Consider the following 21,672-nt stretch of genomic DNA (forward strand, 5'->3'; position numbering starts at 1 on the left):
TTTTCCATCTGAAGAAAAAGATAGGAGAAAATACCCTTTCTGAAAGGAAACACTTTTAGGCCTTTTAGCAGTGCGAAGACAGAGAAGCAAAATCCCCGTTCTGTTTTCCTTGTAGATTGTCTCTAATAATGGCTTCTGGTATTGAGAGTATTGTGGTTTGCTAGCACTAAAATGTAAAGGTATTTTGAGCGTGAAAGCCTGAACATCGTTCTATTTAAAAACAATGTAAAAGGAGGAGAGGAATGTTTACAGCACATTAAAACCTGTGTGACAATGTAGCAAGAACTATTTTAACAATCCGCTTGTTCTCTTTCCTGTTCTGCACCATAAAATGAGAATGCAGTGTCAGTAATAAATAACATTAGTGTGAAGGGATAGCAGCTAACTGTGCTGCTGGAGAGCAGGCTGGGTCATGCTGAGCCTAAGCCATACTCAGCCCTAGCTCCCACCCTGCTCCAGTGGGAACCACAGCTGGTGCTGGGCTGCTTGGCTGCCTGGTGTGCTGGGGAGGTGAAGCCAGGAGAAGCTGCTTCTCTGCTGACATTCTCATCAGGAAAAAGGCTTGGGGGTTTCATGCTTCTTTGCAGGACCTGACTATAACCTAGGAGTTCGAAAACAGCCTCTGCTACTACTGCCTCTGTGGGTTTTGTAACCCAAATGTAACAAAGATTAAAGCAGAACTCCTCTTTGTGGAAAAGTTTGCAGCGGGGGGTAGGTCTGCAGTGAATGTTGACAAATATTGAAACTGAATCTGAAGAAAAGACTTGTTCCAGCTTTTGTTTGTAATCGGCATTCCATATGTGTTATGCATGGAGCTCGGATGTGCTGCTGCTTCACTTACATAAGAGGGGTTTTTAATAAAGTGCAGTGCATGAGTACTGAGAAGGAATATCGGGGGGGGGGGGGGGGGGTGAACTGCAAGAATGTAAGAAAAGCTGCTAGGTGAAACGTTCTTATTCAGTGTGTTATTTCCATAATTCCATGAGTTCCTTAAAGTGTCTTTTAACATTTCTGTGGAAAAGCCTCAAAGTGAAAGGAGGCAGGCAAGCTTTTTTTTTTTTTCCTTTGGTTTAAAGGAACGTCTTGGTTAATTCTATTAGTAGACTTTGGGCTTGTTTTTATTTAAAAACAAAACAAAAATCCCTCTCAAGTGTAGAATTTCTGTATGGAAAAATTCTTCTTCTTTGCCAGAGAGGAAAGTATCTCCTTTTCATTCTGTTTGTTTTGGAGTATCTGTACCTAAGTGTTTTGGGTTTGTTCTTTATTGAATACATTAGTGGTGCATTTATTTCTTCCTGACAATACTTGTTTCATTGCATTTGGATAGGCTCACTCTTGCCCATATGATAGACAAATTTGTTAGTTTTACTTGATGACCCTCCTTTGCCCTCCCTGGGTTTTATTGATAATGGCTTCATTTCCTACCTTGTTTACCTTTAAAAGTGATTTTTGTGCAAGCCGCCACAAAGGAAACAGCTGAAAGAAATGCCACATTGGATTCTTGCTCCAGTCCCAAACTATTTGCATTGTTTTTTCTTTTTCAGTTCTTGTTTGGCTTTAATTTGTTTGTTTCTCCTTTAAACGGGCTTGAGATTACTCGAGGGTTCCTTGTGCAGCAGGTCAAAGGATAACTTGGAGACTTTGAAACTGTCTCCCTTTTTATCACTGAGTTTCGTTCTTTCAAGAGTCCAAAGGATTTTGCAGGATGATAGCTCATGGAGGATGCCTTCAAGGAAAGCATAAGCAGCAGACCTGAGTCATTGCAAGAGGCCATGGGAGCCTTCATAGTGCTCAAAGCCTGATCTAAGTCTCAATCAGAACCTTGATTATTCCTTATCTATGACTAATTAAAAGACTCTAACTCTCAGGAATGGAACAGTCTTGCAGGTGTGAGGAGTAGGGAGAGGAGATAACTGAGATGCATGGCTGGAACTGCATTTTCAGTGTGTAGGGAAGTGACCCATTGTTTGTTGTTCACTGAACCACTCCTTAACAGCTTTAAATCAGACAATATTTTTCTGTTGTGGTTTAGTTTTTTTTTTGTTTTGTTGTGGAGTTTGGTGTTTTTTTTTTCATGTGAGCCTTGCTGTCTTTTAGTTCATCTTGATATCATCAAGAGGAATGTTACAAAGTTTACAGTCTAATTTTCAAGTGGAAAGAGTCTAAAGTAAATCAGAGATAAAGGTGTTGCTATAAGAACCACTTGTTTCATCTGTTCCCCAGATTAATTGAGTTCTGTATCCTTCCATGAAAAAGACTTGCTGAAAATAGGCTATTTCCTATAAACAGAAATAAAGGAAATCATACAGTTACATCACCACTTTTACTTTCTGACTACGAATTTTGTGTTCTCTGCTCCTCAGCCATTGTAGGAACTGAAATACAGGGCTATTCCAGTGGCAAGCAAGGCTGACAACCTCCTCAAAAGCTGCAATGCCATTTCAATCAGGTTGCTAAGGGATGCTGAAGCGTGATGTCATCTCTGTCTTCCCTTCCAAATGAGCACATTGGTTTGGTCACAACTCCACCCCCTCAGTTCACAGCCAAAAGTTTATGAGGTCATGTTCACTGTGGACAGCTTGAGCCTGTAAGGAACTGTACAACTGTCTCATCTGAAAACTAATTAACCATTTCTTTTTTTCTGGAGGCTGGGGCATCCAAAGTACTCTGTACCTTCAACTTCCTAACAAATGTGAATTGTTGCAATAGGAAATAAGGGCATTTGTCACCTGGAGGGTTTGGAAGGCATCTCTAGTATAAGATGGACATCCTGATCTGGGCCTTATAATCACCTGTGAAAAACAAGAGTAACTTGAGTGAATTCAGAGCCTAGCTCTGATTGATTGAGGGTAAAAGAGATGCAACATCTGAATTGTTAAGCAGTAAGTTTCATCCATTCATGCTTGCTCTTCAGAAGGTATAAGAATGGAACAAGATTAAGTATGTGTCTCAGAAGTATGAAAGTATGTGTCTCAATCTACTTTTTTAAAGAAAATACCAAAATTGTAGTATTTTTATTGATGTTCTTCCAAGTGGTGACACCTATAGGTATTATATGTAAATCTTCAGAGGACAGAAATTTATGTCTACAGGATAGTTTGAGGGACATGCACTTTTCAACAACTTGTATTGTTATTGATAGTCAGCTTCTATTCTATATGCAAATCTTTCTAACAATTTGTAAATCAAGCTCAAATACTTGTCCTGGCTGGGAAAAGTAAACTCTGCATAAATTATGCCCTTTAGTAGGACTACTCAACTGAGCACAGTATGTGTTTATTACAAGATTGAGTTACAGATCTTTCCCCAGTTTCAGGCACCAAACAGTAGGTCTGGGGGCAAAAGCTTTGGAGGGAGGATGGAGAAAAGAATTGCAATGAAATTCCTGTTCTCAAAAAAAAAATCAAGAAAACTAAGACATCTGAAGATTTTCATTAGAATGTAATAGAAGTTAGGCCAATCTAAAAAGCCATTCAGCTACCAAGTAGAATTAAATGGCTTATAGATATACAAAAGTTTACAATGGACATACCCTATAAATATCCCATTACAATGTTATTCACTTGGAATTATCCTGCTGTCTCTCCTTGTGAGATTGTTTCTGGCTTGAGAAGTGAAACAGTATTGTTTCAATCAGCCAGTCCTTCCATTATTTTATGAAATCCTTATCTCAAATGCATATTGATGTCACAGAGTTTTTGCATTTTCTTTATAGTGAAAATAAGATTAAGGATGAATCTGAGGCTGTTGGCTGTTATATTCAGACACAGATGTAGCAATGAATTTTAGTTTCACCTATTAAGTGTGCAATGCTCACAATCTTCTGTATGTAAACTCATATCTCTCATTAATTTAAGTAGTGCAGGACTGAGTCAATAGACCTGTTTTCTAATGCCTCTTCTACATGTCTATTCCACTCTTCTAATGTCTCTTTCTAACGTCTCATTTACACACTCATGTTACCTTGCCTATTTCTGCTTATAATGCAGCAGCATCCTTCAACATTCTCTTTTGAGTATTTTCAACTCTCAAATAGACTTTCATCACAAAGGTGCTGTGGTCATATATATAGCTATTTTATCTTTGCATTTATTTGTTCCTAAGACTTCAGGTTCTTTGGAAATGAGCTTTCATTTTATGGTGAGTAGGGGTCAGATTTTGCCTCTGCTTAGCCTTCTGATGGCAGGAGTTCCAGGAAGTGGAGTTCACAGATTTTTACGAGATGGAAGCTGTTGCAACTGGTTCCAATAAGAAACAAGGCTCACTCTAAAGACAACTCAGTATCTTTATGTTTTTGTAACAAATAAAATAATTAGAACAGCTAACATGTTGGTATGCTTGCTGTTCTAATAATGCTCTCCTAATCAAGTCAGCACTAGAAAAAATCATGGCAGTTTGGTGGGTTTGTGAAGTAGGGTTGCTGCCTTATGTCTTGTGTTCTTCTGTACTTTAGAAAGACTTTTAAAAAATCTAATTGCTGATAGGCTTAACAGTTTGGGAGCTTTCTCTTTGTTTTCTGCAGCTTTTCACACTGGCACTTTAATAACACTTGTAAGACAAGGAGCTAATTCTTAATTCTGTTGTAACTGGGTGTTTTGTGAATTAGATGAGTGTGTTTTCTTGTTTCAACTACCTCATGCTTTGCTCAACCTAGAGACAGAGGCACAGGGTGCGTATACCAGGAGGGCAGCAATTCCAGTGCTCAGCATGCTGGCTAGTGGCTATTAGAGTTTAACCTCGTTGAGCCTATCCCAGTTTGCGTTTGGGACAGGGATGAGTGTGTGCTGCTGGACAAGGGCATTTACACAGCAGTGACTCCCTTGTTGTGGATGGTTTGCATAGTTATCACTCCCCTTTACCTACACTAACACCACGCATTGATCACCAAGGTTTTATCCTTTTGTATATCTTCAAGCAATAATTTTTATCGTCTTTGTATATTTCATGTTTGGAGCCTGATGTGTGCTCTATTCCACCCACAGCTGGGACCTGAAGGGAAGCAAAGCCTGGAGCGTGGGGTGGATTTTCCCTGCTGGCATTTCTGCATTCTCTTCATACCTGTGACCATAAAAGTGCTATGAGGTTTCATACTTTTCAGCCTGAATTCTGCTTTATTGAGTCTTTCATGCCTTATAAATGCCACAATTAAAATGTATTTGAATTACATAGAAACAACACAAATAAATAAAAGACATATAAAAGATACAAGAAATTATTATAGTCTTTGCTTTGGAAGAATCTAGGCATTTCTGAGCCAAGTCTTTCATAAGACCTTTTAAAACTGCCTAGGCCTAAATCAGCACCTCGAGAAGTCAGTAAGAGTCTCTCCACAGACTCAAATCTCTTAGGCTCTGTGTACCCCAAACCTGTGGCATTTAAGATTAGCCAGCACCTCCTCAAAGACCAAAATTTGGTGAGGATATTTCCTGTTCCTGCTGAGGTCCCTGCCTCTTGCAGTAAGAGCAGCTAAACAGTTGTATCTGATGACACTAACTGTGACCTTCTGGTTGTTTGCTCTCTTCATGTAATTATTTTACTGTAGGTGGTTCTAAATGTAGTAACCAGATGACATAAAAAAGTGCATTCATGGGAACAGTGGGACTGATAATTGAATGTTGCAAATGAGAATAAATAATTTATGTATGGTAAAGGTCATTTCACTCATCACAGGGCAGTAGAGAAAAACTACCCATGTATTTTAGGGAACTGGGTTTGTACAAAGAGCAAAGCGCCAATCTTTGTTTTCCAGTGGTAGGTGATAAGCTTGCATGAAAGGTACTATGTACCGAGGTTTCAAAAAATATTTTAGAAAACAAAATGAAAGTAGATAGCTGGTGAAAGCAGATGTGCAAACAACTGAGTCCACCTAGCATGACTTTGTGGCTTGTTTCCCCCTGTTCCACCCTGGCCCTGGCTGGAGTCCTGAAGAGGCACCGCATGGATGCAAGGTGTGTGCAGGGGAACTGCCCAGCTCAGGAAATATTTGCCCAGAAATACCCGCCTTGGTAAAAATTGATTCATGCTCATCAGCCTCTGCAGGACTGTTCTATAGGTCTATAGACAGATATTCAGAGTTCATCTTGAGAAAATGTATATATGCATATATAGTTAGTGCAATAACTTTTGCAGTAGTTGTGTCCAAGTGTAGTATAAAGCGCCCTGGCACGCCTCGCTAAAATTAATTTAGAATTCTATTAACTAAACCCCAAATTCCTGCAAATATTTTCTGGGCCGCTTTCGTCCCGAAAAGCCCTTCCTGAGAGCCACTCGCCGCCGGAGCGACTGCAGCATCCCCTGGCTGACTGTCCGAAGGGACTGAGGTGGTGCTCCTCCTGAGCCGTCCTCGGGCTCCCTGCACGTCAGCAGCCGCCGGTGCGGAGTGGCGCGGGGCGGGAGCTGCAGCGGGGCAGGTTCGAAGAGGGCGCCGGCGGCGGAGCGGGCTGACGCGGGCTGTCATGTGAGCGGCCCCGCTCCCAGGGTTCAGTGTGGGCCTGCTTGCCCCACCCCGCCGCTCTGCCGCCTCAGTGCAGTTCAATAGGGAGAGGGGGGAAAAAAAAAAAAGAAAAAGAAAAAAAAAAGGGGGGGGTGGGAGGGAGAGAGAGAGAGAAGAGAGGAAAAAGGAGGAGAGGAAGGGGGGAAAAAAAAGAGGAGGAAAAAAAAAAAAAAGAAAGAAATGCGGGAGAGAGCAGGAAAAATAAGACGAGGGAAAAATCTCCCTTGAGGGACAGGTTTCGCTCGGGGGGAGAACCCAACAGGCTTTTCTAAATTAATTTTTTTCTCTCCCGCTCGCTGGAGAAGCCGAGAGGATTCAGCCGCCTGGAAACCTGATGTGAAAAAACAACAGCCAGGAGAGGGGGGGGAAATAAATAAATAAAAAAAAGAGGGAGGGGGCTCGGATTGGATCCCCCCGCCTGAGTGAGGGAGGAAGGACCCACGGCGGTCAGAGGGCGAGGAGCAGCGGCGGCCAGCAAAGGAAGGGGACCCGACCTCCGCCGAGAGCCGCGGCTGGCGTGACCCCCTCGACGCTTCTTGCCCGTCGGCGCGGGGGGAGAGGCGAGGAAGAGACGTTTCCCGATCCTCCCCGCCGAGGATTTGGGGAGGTTTCCGCGCCCGGAGCCCGTGCCTTTGGATCTAAAGAGGATTATTGGGTTTTTTTGGGGGGTGGCACTGAAGTTGGATTTGTTCCTGTGCGTGCGGCGCCGAGGGGGTGGCATTTCTGTTCCCTCTAGAGGAGCCGGCGGGTCCGTGGAGATCCCCGCGGATCGCTCCGCATCGCGCCCTGCCGCCACCCCCCCCCCCCGGGAAAGGTGCGCTGAGGGGATCGGCGCGGGGCTGAGCGGGGGGGCGGGGGAGGAGAAGCAGCTGCAGCTGCCGGGGAGGAGGCCCGGCAGAGCAGCAGCAAAGTCATCGCCATCGGCCCCCCCTTGGCTGGCTTCGGGCTCGGCTCTCTCCATGTCTCTGGCTTTGGGCAGCGGCCGCCACAGCAGCGAGTAGCGGGGGGAGGAGGAGGAAGAAGAAGAAGGGAGCCCGGGAGAGTGCCTCCCTCCCTCCCCCCGGCAGCCCCGGTCGCCTCCCGTCCCCTCGCCCCGCGTCCCCTGCCTTCCCCTCCCCAAGATGGGCTGTTTAGGGAACAGCAAGACGGAGGATCAGCGCAACGAGGAGAAGGCGCAGCGGGAGGCCAACAAGAAGATCGAGAAGCAGCTGCAGAAGGACAAGCAGGTCTATAGGGCCACGCACCGGCTCCTCCTGCTGGGTAAGGGGGCCGCGGGCAGCACGGCGCCGGGGCAGCGGGCCGGGGGCTGGCGGTCGTCCCCTCCCCGCCGAGGTGGGGTTGGAGGTGGGGGGGGCCGCCGAGGCCGCGCACCGGTCCCCTCCTGGACACGGGGAAGCCCGAGGGCGAGGTGGGGCCCAGGGGGAGCGGAGCCGCAGGGGCCCACACGTTCCAGGAGGACGAGGGGCGGTCAGCGAGCCCGCTCCCTCCGGAGTAACGGAGATCCGCTAGCGTCCGGGGCGGTGGGCCCGGGGGCGCTGAGGAGACCGGTGCGGTCCGGAGGAGGCTGCCGGGCTCCTCGGCCTGACGGCGGCAGGGAAATCTCGGGCACCACCCGGGGCGCCGCGGGCGGGGGGTCGGGGGCAGGCCCCGCAGGTACGGAGCTGCGGCTTAGGGCCGCTTTCCGCCCGCAGGAGCAGCGCCCTGCGGCTGGAGCAGAGCGGGCACGCAGGTTGGGGCGGGGAGCGGGCCTCGAGGCCGAGAGTGCGAGGAGGTGGCCGGGGATGCCGGGCCGGCTGCCGGCGAGGGGCGCAGGAGCGTCGGGCCCGAGAGGGAACCTGGGAGATAAACAGGGCAGGGCGCTGACAGGGGCTGCGGGCCTGCCGCGGGTGTGTGGAGCCGCGAGCAGCTGCCGCGGCGAAGGCTGATCACTAGGGCCTGGCAGGAGCTAAGGGCCGAGCTGCAGCGGCGGAGGCAGCCGGGGCTCGGCCGGCCCGAGGCGCTCCCCTTGCCGGAGGCTGAAGCCAATGTGCAGAGGAACGTGCGGCCAGGCCGAGGAGAGGAGGAAGGGAGGAAGTCGAGGAATCGTTTGGGGGAAACGGAGGGAGGATGTCAGTCCCGGAGGGAAGCGCTGCGGCCGGCGTTGGGGACGAGGGAGCTCCGTGCCTACAGCAGGGGTAGCAGCGGCAGGGCCGGGCTGGCAGCGGGCGGGTCGCGGGCACGTCCTCCGTGCCCCAGCGGGCTTCCTTAGCCTTCGTTCTGTCGCACCATTAAATGAAGGTATCGCGCGTTTGGAGAGAGGGGAAGATTTGTAGCTTGGTTTCAGTATTATTTCAGCAGTTAGTTTAGGTTACCTGCCTGTGTGACGTTTTGCAGGAGATACGCTTTGAAGGGAAGTGTTCGGCTTCGAGGAAGGGGAAGGTCCAAAAATTGTTACTGGAGAGAACAAGAATATGTTTGTCAGGCTCATTATTTAAAAAAAAATTAAAGCAGTGTTTTACAATAAGATGCAGTTAGGAGATCTCAGTTGTTTTGGTCACGCCAAGAGACCGCTTGTGCACATTATGCAGGGGTTTAGCGAGGAGCACAGGCTAGGCCTCAGTGAGCTGACTCAGTTCTGGTGTGAAACAGCTGTAACTGGGAGAAAAAAAGCATTTTTGAAGGGTGTGAATTTGGAAGTGTGCTCTTGCTGGTAAAGCCTTTAAAATACTAATTTGAAGAAAGTTAACAGAAAGGGAGAATGACTGGGACTATAGCAACACCTGCAGCACTAAGGAGTCAGCCAGGGCTCCAGCAGAAATCTTTTAACAGGATAATTTGGACCTCAGCTCTTGGGGAATGTCTTGAATTTCCACATTTCAGGCTGAACATTGCATAGATAGGTAGCAACCATATGTCCTTGGATGGGTTACTTTCATAAGAGGCAGAAAACAGAAATGTGATGAGCTCACTTGAATTTTCTTTTTGTTTTCTTTAGTTTTGGTGGCTGAAAAGTAGTTTAGATACTTGTAAATAAAAAATTGTCAATGTTTAGCTATGGCTGTAAGGTCCTAGCAGTATCTCATGAATTGTGGACAGTCTATAACCTAAATTGCTAGTGAAAATAAAAAGTTCACATCCTTATTATTATGCTATGTTTCTTTTTCAAAATGTGCAAAATCATTTATAAAAAAAAAAAGTACTTCGAAAATGTTCTTAAATATTTTTACATCGTTCTCAAATACCAACAAAGAAGAGCTGCTACATATTCTAACGGGTTAGAGCTGCTCTTTGAAGGCCCCAGCCCCTCCACACATGCTTTTCCCTTGTCCCACAAGCAGTCTCACTGAACCTAAATGGAACTCTCCTTGGTGGTGAAGTTAAACGTGTGCATAGTTGTTTGTAAGACTAGGGCCTTAACAAATGGCCCAATATAGAAATAGACTTACTGAGAAATTTAGATGCAGTACTTTATTTTGGCTGATTGTATGTGATCCAGAGAATGCAGGTATGTCCATACCAGGCTATGCGTACCAGACTATGTAGCAAATGCGACAACCATCTCCTTTTGTTCTTGGCCTAAGTGAGGATTTTGACTCCCAGTGCTCATAAATATGAGAGGTAATGTAGAGTTACAACTGAAATGTTGTTAAGAATTACTTGGCATGGAAATACAACTATAGCACATAGTGCTATTTCTGAGTAATTCTTAGTTGTGAAGAAGACCCAGTCTCATCTTAAGCCAAGTTAATTTTTCTTGGTTAGTTTTGTCACCAGTTTTTATTGCATGGTGCAATATGCCTGAAAAGATAGAGTGTGTATGTTATAAAATGGTAGTTCAGGGGAGAAATGGTGCTTTCATAAAGAGCTGTAGACTCTTTGTAATTGCTTATAAAACATTACTGAGCAAGGAGAGGAAAAAGGAATAATGCTCTGGTATTTAGGTGGCAAAATGTGAAAGCAGGTGTTATGGAGAGAAGAGCAGCAGTGTTAGCAATTCATGAGGGGAAAAAGAAAGGAAGGGAGAAAGCAGAGGGCAATGCATTTGTCAGAACATGAACTTTGAAATAGAACTGCTAAAATAGAGTTTGGAACACAAAGCTCAAAATGGAGGCTTGTGCTGTCAGTATGTCCTAGCAGAGGCCTGGCATCCTATAAATACAAACTGTACCTCTCAGCCCATTCTGCCACAGACGTGTTTTCTGTTGTTGAGACATAAGCTAATGAGAGCAGTAAACAAGTAGCCAGGAGATGCAAAGGGGAATCTTTCTAAATTTTGCCAGGTTATGATACTACTCTTGCAAAAATATGTGCACTTTATATAGAAGGCTACTGATCTGGCAGCACGGAGCAGCTCAGTTAAATGCTGCTGCTGCTGTTCAAGTCTTTCTGGCGGGTATGGAAACACGGGTGCTATAGGCAGATGGGTTGCCCTGTGCACTGGCATCCATGCAGCAGCGTAGAAATAGCATACAACTACATATGGAAACTGGAGTAAAATGGAGTGGGTTTTTTGTACTGCAGGTGTATAAGGGAATTGGAGAGCTGCAGGGGGCTTTTTGGAGCATGCAGCCACAAAAGGTGGTCTACTTCTCATTGTGGATATGATTGATTTGGAGGGTAGCAAGGGTGGGTGGTTGCTTACAAGACACAAATTAGAGAAGGAGGTTTCTGTAGCTTTGTGGGTGGAGGCTTAAAGGGATGCCTTTGTTTTTCACATACGAGTATCCATATATTTTATTTCTTGTGATTTAAGTTGCAGTCTTTTGACTGGATGATGATAACCACAGCTAAACTCAAATTTTTTAGTATCTAGCATAAACGTTTCAGCTTGATACAAACTTGTCAGTCTTTCTCTCCATCACATAGTAGTGACGAGGCAAGCAGAAATTGGTGTTGCCTGCCTCATTCTTTAGAAAACGTTGAAGTTGTCCTTTTTCCTTACAGACCCTGCAATCTGCTTTAACGTTGTCACTGGAAAAATAGACAGTGAAATGATCCAAGATTCAGATCTAACACATGACTTCTGCTGGGCATTTATTTTTAGCTACAACTGAAGTTTCCAGTGGCAATTATTTCTTTTTCTTTCACTTTTCACTCTTACACTGAGAAAACCAACTTTCTTGATTTTACCTTGCAACAAAAAATGTTGTGTGTGCCTTCATCACTCATGCTTCCTTCTGAAATTGATTTACTTTCATTTTCTAGGTGCTGGTGAATCCGGTAAAAGCACAATAGTCAAACAGATGAGGATCTTGCATGTGAATGGATTTAATGCTGAGTAAGTGCATTCGCTTTTTCACTTTATCTTACATCAGTGTGCTGCACAGTAGTCATTGCTGTTGTTTTTTATCTTGGTGTAATTTCGTCTTGATACTGCCTCTCAATTTCTAGAATTTGGATGTGTATTTTTAGATTAAATTAATAGACATTAACTTGAAGTCACACACTAGTAATAAGTAACAGCTGACAGTATAAAACAATTTATATCAAGGTTCAGTATAGCTGATTTGATTAAGGATTAACTTTTGTGGTGTTTTTATTTTTTAAATGCAGTTTCTTTCACAACATGGCTGACACTGATTTACCTCTGCTATAGCACATTGATTCATACTGCTGAAACATACCTCCTGTTACTGTGCAAAATGAATGCAGTTTTCTTTCTTTAGAGCAAGTAAGGCTTTTCTTTCTGTCTCTTCACAAAATGAGATTGTGCCATGAATTTTTGGGGCAATAGGTCAGATTTTCTTCTCTCTTTTGTTGTGTTCGCTTGTCCGGATCTTTGTGTTAAATGATGTTTCTAAAAGCTTTTCTTGCTTGCACTTAAAAGCTGTTTGGTTAATTGATATTTGTAAGAAGTGGAATGATATTAAGATGAGGAAAATGGAACTTTTTTTTTTTTGTCTGAGAAAGATTTGTTTAACTTCTCATCTAACCTTGCTAGGGAGTAGGGAGAGATTCTTCTGCATGTTAGTTTACACTTATAAGTGTCTGTGTATATGTCTGTATACCAAAATCTGCCCAATTACTTCTAATTGAATTAAGATGCTGGACTCTCAGAGCTTATTCTCTGTGTTTAATTTTTTTTTAGATTATATTACTGGTTTTGTCTTTCTCATTTTCAAACATAATATTTTTGTACTGGCATCCTCTGGCTTCTAGTAGCATCATCTATTTTGTGAATCCTGCCTTTATGGGAATCTTTCACTAGTCGTTCAGTAGTTAATTCTTTAGCAAGAATGTCCAAGCTAAAATTTAGCCCAGGATCATGGACAATACTTCTACATGTTTTTAGTTCCTCTTTACAAGGAATATTTTCTTTATCCAAGACATGCTCCTTTTCATAAGTGCCCAGTTGTGCATCCTGCTACTACTGGGTTGTCTCCATTATTTTGACTGCTGGCTGCTTTTGTTACTGAAGACCTCTTTTAAGAGTTGTGTGACTTAAAAGATTTGTCTAGGTTGACTTTGATGTAACAACTCTCAAAATTAGATGCTAAGCAAAAAAATCAACAAAGAAAGTGGAAGTCAAGGATCCCTGGCACCTTTAAAAAGTATCAGTCCATTGACCCAACACAGTTCTAACTTTTCTAAGCATACAGATGCCTTTAAAGAAATGCTGCTGCTGTGTAATGAATGGTGTAATTACATGAATAGATGTAATACATACGTACAGATACACACACACTGGCAAGCAGCGTAGCCAAATTTGTGTGAGGCTGGGAGCCCTGTTACACAAAGCCTGCAGAGATGGTGAGGGACAGGGGCATGCTCTGGGTTTTGCAGCAGTTCCTCATATACTTCACTTCTGCATTGTAGATTGGGGTTGAGTTGAGTGTGCAGCTGGATTTCAGGGCAACATGGTGAATTTGGCCTTCTCATAGCAAGGGATTTGGATTACCTCAGCCCTATGCCAGCACAGCCCTGCTGCCAATCACATTGCATACCCCAGCAATAACATAGACTTTACAGGGGTAAAAGGATGGTTTTCAGTGTTTTGAAATTCTCTCAAGTTACGCATTACTCCTTAGGTAGCTTGTATTTTCTTCAAAGTGACTAGCTGGTCCCTATGTTGTCCTGCTTTCCCTGCTTCCTTTCTGCCCAGTTACTCCATTTTTGCACTACTTACCTTGTGGAAAAATGACTCAGGGTTCATCTAATGAGGGAGATTGTATGAAGGTTTTTTGGAAGCATAGAAAAAGCAAAGCATTACTTCTCTGAATGTTCTTATCAGTCATTATAGAACACAAAGTGTTTTCATACATCACCAGAGTTGATGTAATCAATAACAGCAGAGAGCTTGGAAAAACTGTGCATGCTGCAGATGGGAGGACATGTTTGTAATGTTAGTGTCCATGTATATAACTCTAGTTTTGAATTGTTCCTGTTGGTGTGGCTTGTTCATATGGCTTTAAAGAAATGCATTTTGAAGTCCTGTCCAAAATTTGTTTGCCTTTGATTTTGTTGCCCTATGCTAATTGCTGGTTGAAGCAGAACAAGGATACCTGTTACGAGGGATGTCTAATGTGTTATGAACAAGGGCATCGAAAGTTTTTATTTGGTGTCACGCAAATACTCTTCTTAATTTGTTGTGACTCAACAGGATATCCAGTGCTAAATGCACTAGCTTCCTTCACTTAGTGTGCAGATTTTCTGCTTGTTGGGTTTTAGGATTCTGCCCCTAAATAGCTGAAGGGAGAGTTGTCATGTGCATTTAGGTGACTTGTATCATTTAACAAGGTGAAATCTATGTAGTTCTACGAAACTAGAAGAATCTCCTCTGGGACTCCAATCCTTGATCTCTTCAGCTAAGTAATTATTTGAGGAACTGTATGGAATCAAGTGTTCCAGGTAATTAATGTGCTTAATAGTTAACAATGCTGAGGTGAATTGGAAGGTGGTTAAAATTCTAGCCAAGTTAACTACAGTAAAGACTACTTACATTTTGTTCAATGTGTCTTTTATAATCTGGAGTTAGAGACAGAAATACATGTTTCTTTTTTTGCTCCTGTTGTGAAGGTGGTGTATGGGAAGTAACGGTGCTGTGGCATTGGTTTGTGGAGTAGAACACTGGAGAAGCAAGGCATGGTCTACAGCACAGGCTTTTCTGGATGGGGTTTTGGAAGGGCTTAGCCTGCTTTAAGCTCTTGAAGGATGACTTCAGTTGTCTGTGCTATCAACTAACTGATATCTTCCTACAGCAATTTTATAAATAAGGGGAGCATGGCTTCCTCAGTGTTCTGCCAGCGTTCCGCATCTTCAACACGGAGGAGCTGCCTTTTAAGCATAATGAAGGCTCCGTATAAACCACTTTTCTACTCTTTGCAGTACTGTCAACAACAGAGCCCCTTGTAATGTTTAAATTTGTCTTGTAATAGCAGGAAGCCTGTGACTTCCCTTCCTTTACTTCCTTCTCTCCTCAACACTTCAGCTGTCTTTTCATGAGTATACTGAAGAGCAGGTCTCTGCTGTTGCATACTGCATTCTGTGAGCATCCACTGATAAAGTGAAGATAAAATCTCATGACTGTGCAGAAGTTCAGATGCTAATCTTTATGAGCCAGAAAGGATTAAAAATGGGAAAGGGAGGACACGAGGAGTAAGGAATATAGTTGGAAAAATTAATGTAACTGCATAGTGGAAAAGGGAAAAATCTCTTGTGTTATGTTGAGGCTGGGGTTCTTTGCTTCTAAGGTGATGGCCTTTTACTGACTTTATTGTCTTTCCCCTCTGTGATCATTTTGGGCTTGGCTGACAGACTCTAAGGAGAGGGACATTGTCGTGCACCATTTTAGAAAGTGGGAAATTGGCAAGGGTGACAGTTTTGAAGTGTCATGGGAAAAACTGGGACAAACAGAAATATTTGAATTATGAAATGCACTGTGGAGATTGACAAATAAGGGGAATGTGCCTTTGTGATTAGTAAGTTTGGATAGTATTTATGATTTGGGAAGTCTTGAGGTTACAGGGAATTTCAAATAACACTTCTCAGCCTCAGTTTCCCAGGATTTTGTATATTTGTCAGATCTGTTAATGATGACAGCAGAAGCAGAACTGAACAGCTTTATTTTCAAGACTTAGATGACAAAAATGTTTGCTTTTGTAACTTTAAAAATTATTTTCTCTTATTGCAAAAGCTAAAGCCAAGAAGCCCTCTTGAAAGTTTGGAACTTTTTTGTCACTTAGATTTAGAAGCTTGTGAGGAAGGGAAAAGTAGTCATTGATGCTATCTAATCTTTATGTATCTTGTCCACCAAAAGTTTAACTGCAGTACCACCATTATTTCACATAACCCAGTAAATGATGTTACATAGTCACATTGGCCAGTGTCAATCTCTTTTGTGACTGATACGACTTCTGTCGTGGTAACTTTACTCTCCTACTATCTGATACTGTTTTGATTTTGAACTTTGACCTTTTCATGTGTCTGATTTTTGTGGAAGGGATGTTAAGAGAGAAGAAAATGTGTAATAGTTACAAGTCGTCTAAAATAATTAGTTCCCTCCCTATGGCTAATACTAGTTCATATGCACAAATCTTATTGCTGTTTTCATAGTTCCTTTAGATTAGTGTACCAGTACCATGTTTTAAAGTGGTCATGTCAGTTCCTTGCCAAGAAACAAATTGACTTTACTGTATTTTACTCTGCTGGCAACAAAAATAATTTCTTCCTGGCATTAACATTAAAGATTGAAGGGAGGGGGGCTCAGTGTGTGTGATTTCCCTCCCCTCCTCTTTTTTCTTTCTTTGCATCACAATGTATATCAGGACACTTCTGCAGATTTAAGGCAGAGAGCTTGGATTTGTGCTTTGTTGTCTGTTTTGGGGTTTGTTTTAACTCAGCTGCTGTTCCATGGCACAGGGGAGGTGTTACTGTGTCTTGTCCTAAGAACCAGCACAATTGCGTAATTGAGTTTTGTCAAAAGACAAGAGTGTAGCAGCAGTGAATGAACACTATGATTAAGAACCGAATACTGCATATAGCTTGTAAAAGTTTATGCAAGTTAAATATAACTTCCATCAACTTGAAAGAAACGGGAGGTCATATCTGGTGATGTTAAACAACCTAAGCAAACAACTTCTTTAATTGCTATTTCGTTTCTGTGCTTGAAATTAGCTTTTCTTTGCAAATACTTTTTTTTCCTACAAAGGGGAAAATTCCATTCTGTGAAAAAGTAAGCTTGAACTCAATGAAGTAGCATTGGTATTTCATTATATTGGGAAAAAAGTTGTCATTTTGGGGGGTTTTCAAGTTTCTGGTGGTGTTTTGCCCTGAGATATGAGACATTCTCCATTAGGAATATATGCAAGTGTTTTACATTTGAATCCACTACTCAGGCATATACTGTAACATGAGTTTTCAGAAAATTCTGACTGTGTAATACACTGGGCCTTATTTGGCAAAGAATATTAACATACCATGTTGCTGAATATTCTAATAGTCAATGGAATAACTGCTTTACCTTGCTCATAGGCATTCTGAAATCAAGCCATTAAAATACTTCCATGTGCAAGTGAAATGAAATACTTTGGGTTTAGTGTTCCCTTTTTTTCCCTTTAGAAATGCAAAATAATGTTATTTAGGAATTATTACAGAAAACTGACACATGAAGGAATCTAAAAGTTTAAAAAGCTGGCTAGTTCTATCTGATTTTAGATGGTGATAGTAGGCTCAGGCTACCTGTAAATGGAAAGATAACAGCACAGTATCGAAAGCATAGACTTTCATTTTTACATCATGCTTTATTTTCAACTGCCTTATTTGTGTGTTTGCTTTTCCAAGAAACTCTTACTTAGGTAAAGGAAGGGAAGTGAGAATTGAACATTAAAATTTCTTCATAATTGCAGACAAACCAGATGTTGCTCGTAGCAGAGCATGTATCTTACATTTGCTAGTTGGTGGGAAACATGAACTTCTAGCAAAGCAGTAGTTAAGCTGCCAGCTGTATGTTGTTGCACACTGAGAGCTCTCCATCCTCTGAATTATTGTTACTGGTCTCGCAACTTGACATTTGTACTTCAGTTACCTGTTTCAGGTTTCGGATTTAAAAACCAAACCAAACCCCACAAAAAACCCACAGCAAAAAATGGTAGTCAACTTATCCCTTAAGGTATGTTTGCATATGTTGCAGACATGATTTGGCATGTGAAGGGACTGGCCAAAAATATGGCAGTAGTCGTTTTGAGGTTTAAGTTTCACAAAAGCTTTTTAAGTGTGCATAGATAACTATTAGCCTATCAGAAAGCTTTCTAGTTCAAGTTCTAGAGAGCTTGGAGGACAATAACTATGAAGAGTGGAATAAGCATGAGTGATGTAATCCGAGAAGCAAAAGAGAGAGAAGAGAGTTTAAGACATAGTTAAGTAGAGAACGCTGTGAATGATTTTCACTTCAGAGAGTATATGTGGGATCTTACCCATTAGCTTTGGTAAAAGAAAAAAAACAAAACCCAAAAAACCCTGTTGTAGAAAATTTGCAGTTTTCTTTTTGACTTCTAAAAACAGAAAAGAAACTGTTCTGTGGGTGGCTGAGCTAATAAAGTCAGATTTCTGTAGCTTGTTCTGTGTCTCCCAGATCTTTTCTCTAGTCACTCCCAGTCCCCTACAACATCTGCAGTTCCTCCCCACGGGACCTGTAGCGTCCAAATATCTCCTGTTTCGTCCAACTGATGGAGTCCTCATTCTAGTCACTGGCCATGATGTTCCTTGCAACATGGATTCCTAAATACTTGTGGATCATCCTGTCCTTTATCTTCCTTTTCTCTGCTTCTCCTGCTACCTGGATGAAGTCAGTGTGTGCTGTGGGTGGTGTAGATCTTTGTGAACTCTTCCTGCTTTTCCTTATTGAAGCACTATTTTTACTTCTCGGCCTCTAGTTTTTATTTCTGGAAAGTAATCTCTGTAACAGTAACCCCTTCTTCATATTTGGTTGGACAACAGTATTCAGGGGAGAGTGAGACTGAGAGAAAACATAATTTATTTATTTTTTTAAAGTCCTTTTCCTCAATTTACTCTGAATATTTTTTGAACTGTTTTCACTCTGCACATTCATGAATTAAAGTGGAAGTGGTGTGTTTTTCTTCTTAAGCAAACATCTGATAGCATAGCTACATCGTTCTATGTAACCTGTCATTTAATACATCACAAACTGCATTAAATATCCTCAAAAACCTTTAGAGAACTTCAATATTTGTCACACAGTTTTATTTTTTTAATATTTATATTCCACAATTCAGTGTTGCTTCTGAGAAGGAAAAAAAAAAAGGTCAGTGTATCAAGTTCTTCCCAACTCTTCTCAGGAATTAGATCTGCTTAGTGATCGCCTTTTCTCTACCAGTGTTACAGAGTCAGTACAACTTGTGGAATTTTCACCTGTAGTGTCTCACTGGATTTATCCTTGTCCTGTGTGTTTTGGATGGACAGACTGGGCAGTGCTCTGATTGTCCCAGTAAAAAATGGTTTTACCAAGTTATCCAGATGGATGCTTGAATCACTTTGCGTATGAACGGCATGCTTTTTATCATTTTAAGCTCATGGTAAGTTATTTTTTGGTACCAAAATGATACCTTCATGTTTCTGCAATCCTCGAACTCTCCCCTTACTTCATTACATAGCTAGGCTTTATCTGTGGCAAGGGAATTTTTTCAGTTTCATGATGTTAAGACATCATTTGTGCGTTTGTCCCATAAGATAAAATTTGTTATTAATAAATGCTGTGCTCCTTCTAGCAATCTAGATATGAGTGTTCTTTCTTGTTGCTGTTTTGGAGGGTGCTGGGCTTCCTGCATTGTTATGGTCCCTATGGGATAGGTTCAGTAAAAGCGAAGGTGCACCCTTAGGTTTCTCTTCTCTCAGGCTGGGGGAGCAGGTTTTGTAGGATTTTGAAGGGGGTTTTAATTATTTTTTTTTTAATGAAAAATACTATTCTTGTTCCAATTTTGTAAGCATCCTTCCTGTCTTCTGGATCAAGGCAAGCATAGCTAATGCTTTGAAGTATAATTCAGCAGGCAAATTTATTTCTATTTTTAGACATATCAGGTGTTTGTGTATTATCTAAAGAACAGGGGGCAAGAAGATGGGGCCAGAGTCCTTTTAATGGTGTCCAGTGATAGGACAAGGGACACTGGGCACAAACTGCAATACAGGAGATTCCAGTTAAACACAAGGAAAAACTTCTTTCCTGTGAGGGTGACAGAACACTGGAACAGGATGCCTAGAGAGGCTGTGGAGTCTCCTTTTCTGCCTTCAGTTCCCACCTGGACATTTCAATACTCTGCAACCTGTTTTAGTTGACCCTGCTTTAGCAGAGGGTTTGGACAAGGTGATCTCCAAAGGTCTCTTCCAACATCCAGTGTTCTGTGATTTGAGTTGCCCATGTTCCATTTGTCGTGAAGAGCTGAGATACAGAAGTTTTTCAGATTAATCTTGGTCACTCAAAGCGCTCTCGTTGAAATCAAGGAATTTCCATGATGAGGTGGTTGGTGTGGGTTGTTTTTTTTTTTAAATGCAACTTGATTCCTGATGTCAATACCCCCTTCATTTTACTTTGATAACTGAATATTGAGTTCCTGGTAAATGCAAGAGCATTTGGGATACAGTGCAAGTGTAGCTGCACCAGTCTGTAATAGTTATTTCTACAACATGTGGTTCATTAGAATTGTTTACAGCTGAGCTTGCTTACTTAGAAACAGCAATACATTGAGGTGTGGTTTTGACAGCTAAGGGGCAAAATTATCTGCTCTTTGAGGAATGTAGTAGTGAAACATCTTGATGAGATGTTCTGTTTTGAGGTGTTTACTATTACAGTAATATGAGAAAGCTTTGTGATCTTCTCAATTAGCTACCTGTAGCTGAGTGAGTTCTCCAAGGGACTGTTTAATAAGTCATTGTGTTCACTTGTCTTTTTAGTTAGGGCACCAGAAAATAATCATCTCTCCCAGCTGGACCTTTGTAGCCTCCCAAGAGTGGAGGGTGAGCTAATGGAGCAGGCATAGGTATGCAGTATTTCCTTCTGAGGTTTAGTGCAGCCCCAGTAGATTTAGCCTTGAACGGTAACTTCACAGCTAGCTGGGGGATTTACTGCTGCCGCCTTAATCGTTGTGACTTACGTACTCCCTCTTGTCTGTAGGTCTTTGTGCATAGTGACACTTTTGTCACCTTCAAGTTAAGACATTTCAATTGTTTTGCCAATACAATTATCTATGTAATATATATGTACATATTAATTAGAAAATGTTGCAAGGAAGTGAGTATCCAGGAAGTAAGTTTCTTTCTTAACTTGTAATGAGAAAGGATGCCTTGCTCATGTTGCTCGGTTCTTATTTTATTGTTGGTATATAAAAAAGGGAAACTTAACACAGTAAGTTCAGAAAACCATGCATAATACCTGTATTAACCCTGGTAGTTTAGATAACTTAAAAATAAATATGCTGGTTAAATTTGATTTCATGTGACATTACTGTGGAAAAAATCAGACTCATTGGTTTCATGAATTTTAATTTAATTATGTAACACTCACTGTTATAGCTTCATGTATTCTGTGTTGCTTTTAACAGTTTAAGACTATTTAAGATGAAAACTTGTAATAACTTTTAAAACTAAGCAAAAGATAGCTATAAGGATATAGCCATTTGCTAAGAAGGGATGGTCTGAAATGAGAGTATAATCACAACACTGCATATTCAAGGGGGGAAAAAAGCCTGTAAGCACAATACAAAGCTTAGGAAAACATGTTTTTTCTTTAAACAAGTGAGAAAACTGAAAGGAGAAAGGTTCAGTTGAGTACTTGGGGTTCTCAGTAATGCTACTAATACTCTGGCTCAAACTCTTAGTATACTGAGTCAGGAGGAGCAGTTCTAGTTCTGCTATCCAGACCTACAGTTTCTACACTTCCAAATATTTGATGAAACAGTTGCAGAGGTCAGCGGCAGTAAAAAAAAAAAAGTCAGTTTTCTGATACTTTGTCTCAGTTTATTTTGCAGCAGGCATGTTGTACAACTTTCAGGAAGACTTGCTTTGGCTTCTCGGTGTTTTTGTTAAATTTCTATAGCATACAGAGTCAGTGAATTTACAGTACTGAATCTAAGCATACTAAATTAGATGCAAACTTTTAGTATGTAAAATTATTAATGGTGCTTCAAAATAGTTGCTCATAGGAGTACACTCTGTTTATGCTGAAAGTAGTAGATGAAAATATGTTCCATAAC

At 41.9% G+C, this 21,672-nt stretch overlaps 1 protein-coding gene across 4 annotated transcripts in view; it reads left to right on the plus strand.

The window, feature by feature from the left end:
- The window catches only part of GNAS (GNAS complex locus), a 149,373-nt gene that overhangs the window by 45,358 nt on the left and 82,343 nt on the right, over positions 1–21,672 (plus strand). Inside the window, exons 1-2 of one of the 4 annotated variants that reach the window (XM_068150018.1) lie at positions 6,607–7,753; positions 11,678–11,750. In XM_068150018.1, coding sequence (XP_068006119.1) covers positions 7,615–7,753; positions 11,678–11,750 — 212 coding nt within the window. In that variant the 5' untranslated portion in view covers positions 6,607–7,614. Of the gene's footprint in view, positions 1–6,606; positions 7,754–8,589; positions 8,668–8,692; positions 8,771–11,677; positions 11,751–21,672 lie in introns of those variants that run through there. The other 3 variants (XM_068150020.1, XM_068150019.1, XM_068150017.1) reach the window with 3 other exon arrangements.

This window comes from Melanerpes formicivorus, unplaced genomic scaffold, assembly GCF_026170545.1.
Source record: "Melanerpes formicivorus ecotype bairdi unplaced genomic scaffold, bMelFor1.0.p_v2 SCAF_19, whole genome shotgun sequence".
NCBI classification, from domain to species: domain Eukaryota; kingdom Metazoa; phylum Chordata; class Aves; order Piciformes; family Picidae; genus Melanerpes; species Melanerpes formicivorus.